Source organism: Equus caballus, chromosome 17, assembly GCF_041296265.1.
Source record: "Equus caballus isolate H_3958 breed thoroughbred chromosome 17, TB-T2T, whole genome shotgun sequence".
Taxonomy (NCBI): Eukaryota; Metazoa; Chordata; class Mammalia; order Perissodactyla; family Equidae; genus Equus; species Equus caballus.
The window spans coordinates 29,563,450-29,569,449 of NC_091700.1; the positions used below are offsets into that span (position 1 = coordinate 29,563,450).

Sequence of the window (6,000 nt, forward strand, 5' to 3'; positions counted from 1 at the left end):
TTTAATATTAAAGTAATAGTTTAAGAGTTAGAACTGTGGTTAAAACAAATGTGCATAAGACAAAGTAGAATGTTTTCTTTCCCAGGAACTTAGTAGTGATGAAAAATAGTTTAACTTTTCAGCTACAAAGTTTTCTATTTTTGCTCATCTTGCTTGCTAGTTTTGTTGAAAGAAATGCATTGACTTGCTTTTCCAGGACTGTCTGGGTGAAGTAATACTGTAACGCTTACCCTCGTCCTGTAGGTCGACACCACTCTCTCTCAGTTTACCGACCCAAACGTTTACCTGTGGGATGTCCACCACAGTAAGAGGCTCATTAAGGTGGACGGGCTTGTGGCCAAGAAGAGGACATCCTATTGTGTTGACTTTGCTGCCATCCGGCCCCAGATTGCCTTACTCCAGGAGATGCACGTTTCGCATTTTCACTTCGCCCTGGACTGGCCGCTCATCCTCCCGCTGGGGAACCAGTCCCAGGTGAACCGCACCGGCCTGCACTACTATCGCTGCGTGGTCAGCGAGCTCGTGCGCGCCAACATCACCCCCGTGGTGGCGCTGTGGCGGCCTTCCCCCCAGCACCAAGGACTGCCGCGCCTCCTGGCCAAGCACGGCGCCTGGGAGAACCCCCACACCGCCCTGGCCTTTGCAGAGTACGCCAGACTGTGCTTCCAAGAGCTCGGCCACCACGTCAAGTTCTGGATCACGATGAGCGAGCCGTACACGCGGAACATGACGTACAGCGCGGGGCACAATCTCCTGAAGGCCCACGCCTTAGCTTGGCGCGTGTATGATGACAAGTTTAGGCACGCTCAGAAAGGCAAAATATCTATAGCCTTGCAGGCTGATTGGATAGAACCGGCCTGCCCTTTCTCCCAACAGGACAAAGAAGGGGCGGAGAGAGTTCTGGAATTTGACATTGGCTGGCTGGCCGAGCCCATTTTCGGCTCTGGAGATTATCCGCCTGTGATGAGGGACTGGCTGAACCAAAGAAACAACTTCCTTCTACCTTATTTCAGTGAAGAGGAAAAAAAGCTGATCCGGGGTTCCTTTGACTTTTTGGCTTTGAGCCATTACACCACCATCCTTGTGGACTGGGAAAAAGAAGATCCAATGAAATATAACGATTACCTGGAAGTGCAGGAAATGACCGACATCACCTGGCTCAACTCTCCCAGTCAGGTGGCAGTAGTGCCCTGGGGGTTGCGCAAGGTACTGAACTGGCTAAAGTCGAAGTATGGAGACCTCCCCATGTATATAATAGCCAACGGCATCGATGATGACCCCCAGGAAGCCCAAGACAGGCTGAGAGTGTATTATATGCAGAATTATGTAAATGAAGCTCTGAAAGGTAAGGAGCCTCTGAAAAGCAGACTCGAAGGTTATGTCACCCGAGGGCCTGATGCCCGTAGAAACTCTCAAACATATACAGCCACTGTCACCCTCAGAGGGAGGTGCTGTCCATTCCTCACCGCACGGAAAAAGTCCAAGAGAGCTAGTATTTTCCCCAGGGAGAAAGGAGTTTAGCTAAAAGTGGGAGCCAGAAAATCCCTAGCACCTACTCTGGGCCTGTAAAAGCATGGACCATCTTGCCCTCCATCTCAGAGGCTTCACAGCAGCCCCCCCTGCTCTGTGTACACAAGGATTTGACCCAAGTACATCATTTATCTTTGCATGAAAGAAGCCTTTTCTGATTAAATCTAATTTAGTCTGAAGTTTTATTAAATGGCATTGAAATTTACCCCGGTGCACCAAGCCTCTGTAAAGTGGTGTGTGCAAAATATTGTAATAATTATTTTCCTGTCCTTTTGTTTTTCTAGCCTACGTGTTGGATGGTATCAATCTTTGCGGATACTTTGCTTATTCATTTAACGATCGCACGGCTCCGAAGTTTGGCCTTTATCGTTATGCCGCAAATCAGTTTGAGCCCAAACCTTCCATGAAACATTACAGGAAAATTATCGACAACAATGGCTTTCCAGGTCCCAAAACTCTGGGAAGATTTTGTCCGGAAGAGTTCACCCTGTGCACCGAGTGCAGCTTTTTTCACACCCGAAAGTCCTTACTGGCTTTCATAGCTTTTCTATTGTTTGCTTTTATTATTTCTCTCTCTCTTATTTTTTACTACTCTAAGAAAGGCAGAAGAAATTACAAATAGTCCTGAACATTTTCCTCTTCATTTTGAATAATTATGCACACATATCAGCTGTTAACCATTTGCACTCCTCATGTTGTGAAACTGTAGATTTCATATATCTGACTCCTAGAAAACCTTTTTGTGGTATGTGACAGAGGCTGTGAAATGTGCATGAGTAGTTGTAAAATACTGAATAATGTGATTAGTGCCTGGATTTGCTTTTTTTGGGGGGGAGGGTGATCAAAAAACTGACAGGGGCCAGCATTTCTCCAACACATTCTGTAACAAACGCGTGAGAAATGGGAACCATTCTGTAACATTTTTACAGAAATTGAATGATGAGATTAGGAATATTTCTATCCGTGCCCATTCCTAAATGTAATGTTCATCTTAAAGTAATAATTGCAGTGTTGGAATAAAAAGTTAAGTCCGAAGTAACCATCTCTCAACTGCCATGATATGCCTGATGCATTGTCTCTGTTGAACCAAGCTTCCCTTGCAAAGGAAGATGGCAGAATAGAGGAGAGATGACAAAGGGCCCTTGGACGGAATGTTCCTTTTAAAAGCCGTGTTTCTATCAAATGCTGCTAATAGTAATTTACCTATGTGGTTAATGATATACTTAGCAGAGCAAATTATAGAACTTTATTTTAAATGTGACTTTCAAGCCTCTCTCTAAACCCCTGGTTCTTGAGGGCTTTGTGTTACTCGGGCCTGGTCGAGGGCCTGCATATAGGGGACCTTAACTAAACATTTGCAGAGAAATAAACATGAATCATGAGATGCTGGGCTCTTCAGGAAGGATAAACCAATTGTGAAATGCATTACACTGCTGTGGCTCTAGAAGGAGGAAGGGAGGAAAAAGCGCTTATTATGAGCAACGTTATGATGAATTTGATTATAAAGCCTTTTATTTTAGAGCACACCCTGGAATGAATGACGTGCTCTTTCCTGAGAGAATAAGAATGAAATAATAACTCATCCCATGAAGGGTGACTCCACTTTCTGTTTCTAGAAGGGCCATAATTTCTTTGAATTGAGTTTTAAAAATTCATAATAGGTTCAAAAGCCTTTGGTCTGATCACTCTGGAAGACTGGTTTCTGTGATCGCTGAGGTCCGTTTTCTGTTTTTGCTGCTGCTTCTGTGGAACTAGCTTTGAACTAGTTTTGCTTTGAACTTTTACACTGAAATGTGCTACTGATTTCCAGAAAAGGTCTCATTAGGTCTTATCCTTTAATGCCCCTCAAATAAGTCTTGCTGATTTTCAGACAGGGACGTCTATTACACTGGAGCTGCAGGTGATCCTAATGTTTGTGTTATAGATAAGCCAATATCGTATCAGACATGACCAATCTTGCTGACAAAGAGTTATAGTGTATAAAAAATACTGTCCTATATTTTGTATCACCTTTAGAGGTGGAATGACTTTTTTCCATGAAAGAGAAGCTTTTGATGGTACTCTTTTAAATGTTAGACTTATTATTAAATTTGGAAATTAGAGAACAATTGTTTATTTTATGTGTATATTTTCTGATTATAAGAATAATACATGTTCATTGTAAAAAATTTAAAAACACAGAAACTCTATGTAAAGAAAAAAAATTACCTACAATCTCACCACCCTGAGGTAGCCACTATTAACATAGCCTATGTATCTTATTTGATATGATTAGAGGCAGATCATATTGTAAATAGTTATGTATCTTTATTAATTTTTATTGTGTGCGGTTCCTTTGTCATTAGTTTTCAAAAGCATGATTTTTAATACTTGTAGAGTAATTCCACTGTATGAATTTATTACAACTTATTTAACCATTCCTACTTGTTGGACTAGTTTCTTATTGTTAATTACTGTTAAATAATGAAGGTTGTTTAAAAATGATTTTCTTGCTACAATATTTATCTTAATTCCTTTGAGTGTAGAGAGAAGTAATTCTGTCCCTTGATAAAGTATTGTAATAAATCTGCCTACAGCTTTGCCTTCTTTCATAATCATTTGGTTGCTAGATAAATTTCTTTAAAAAAAGTTTTTTTGAGTTGACCAAACCATGTGGAATATGTTTGGATGGGTGAAGAAATGGATCTGACAGCAAGAGGAATGATCTTGGAGGCTAAAAGATGAGAGGGGCAGGCAGGGTGCCCCAGGCTAGTACCTATGGGTGAGGGAGAGAATTTCAGACACTTGAGAGAGCAAGATAGAGGAAGAGCTGAAAGGAACAAAAAAGAGACACCGAAATGCGGAGGAGAAATGACACCTCAAAACCCTTCAACTAAGCTAGAATGAGAGCATCAGGCTAACTTTGAGTCCCCCTGGACCTTCGGAGGAGGTCAGAGGCTCACCATCAGCATGAAAGAGAGACAGCACCTCTCTGATAACTTCCGGAACTGGAACTCCAGAGGCAGGTGGGGAGGGGCCACAAAGGAGGGACTTTCTGGTCCAACGAGGGGAAGCCTTCTCATTTCTTAACCCGCTTCTCAGGGCGAGTTACATTCCTTCCACTGAAGCTTTCCTCTCATGAATTCTGGGTTTTTTGCCACTTCACATTTTAAAAAAAATATAGCGAGCACTCCCCCGGAACTCCTACACCTCTTATCACGTTGTGGGGCCAACGCTACAGAGGCATTAAGTGGTGAGCCGCGGTTCTCTGAGGCCTCATGGCTGTTTTCTGCCCTATTTGCATTCGCCCTGCATTCATGTTTTTTCCTTTGAAATGGGCGTGCCCCTTTCACTTACGCTGATTTTGTATAAGTTCATTTTGCCTTGGTTGGGGAGGAAGGTTTTTCAGATTCACTAGAACGTTTTTCATTTTATTTTTGTCTTCCACAGACAATAATTAGAAACTACTAATTCCTTGGAAGCTTTCCTTTATATTATTTATAAAAGTGCTCACCAACAGAGATATAATGCAAGCCACATATTTAAATTTTCTAGCAGTCACTTTTAAAAAAATGCATAGAAAAAATAAAGCTTAATAATATATTTTATTTTTCCCTACATATCCAAAATATTTTAATTTCAATATGTAACCAATATAAAAATGATTAAGATTTTTACGTACTTTTTTTGGTACTAAGTCTTAGAAATCTGGCACGTGGTTTACATGTACGGCACACCTTGTGTCCCCTTTGGGCTAGCTACCTGGAAGTGCTCAGTCGCCACATGTGACTAATGGCTACTGTGTTGGACAGTGCGGATCTGTAAAAAAAGACTTGCTCTGCTAAGTCAATTAATAGCGTGATTAAGATATCCAAAACGCTTAACAGATTAGAAGAATCAACATTTTTCAAGACTCTTCTGAGCTCTATAATCCATGGAAAGGACTGACATGTAAATTTACAACTAAGCTAAACTTACAGATTGAACCAGGTACTTTAAAAACATCTTAGGAAGGAGGAATTCTGCAACCTAGTTCTGAATAGTGTAGTAACTCAGGTGGTGGAATTAAACTTTTTCTTTCTGCATAGTCTACAATTCAGTCTTTTCTCTTGTTCAAATTGCCCTTTTCCAAATTAACAGACCAATTATATTGTTCTGTAGCATCTCCATTTAATATTTCATATTGAACAATGCTGTTCAGAATTTCTGCCGGGGCAGGAAAGTGTTAATTTGGATGACATGGGCCAGCCTTGACAGGAGAGCTCTGGTTCTAGGGGGAAAGGCAGAGGCCACTTCTTTTTTTCAGTATTTAGCCCAGTGTCTTATACAAAATACAGTTCAATAAATATTGATTAGTTGAATAAATGTAGGAATGAATGATGGAATAAAACAATGAACAAAATTAGCTCAGTGACGTCACCTTTGTCCAGAGACTGACCTGATAGGGACTGACTATCAAGAATCAGAAACGGCTGTGTGTTAGATGCCGCA

The 6,000-nt window shown here is 41.3% G+C and overlaps 1 protein-coding gene across 1 annotated transcript in view; it reads left to right on the forward strand.

Annotated features, from left to right (window-relative positions):
- The window catches only part of KL (klotho), a 46,653-nt gene extending 42,532 nt beyond the window's left edge, over positions 1-4,121 (forward strand). The window contains exons 4-5 of the mRNA XM_001495612.6: positions 244-1,345; positions 1,815-4,121. Coding sequence (XP_001495662.5) covers positions 244-1,345; positions 1,815-2,152 — 1,440 coding nt within the window. The 3' untranslated portion in view covers positions 2,153-4,121. The remainder of the gene's footprint in view (positions 1-243; positions 1,346-1,814) is intronic.
- The last annotated feature ends 1,879 nt before the right edge of the window (positions 4,122-6,000 follow it).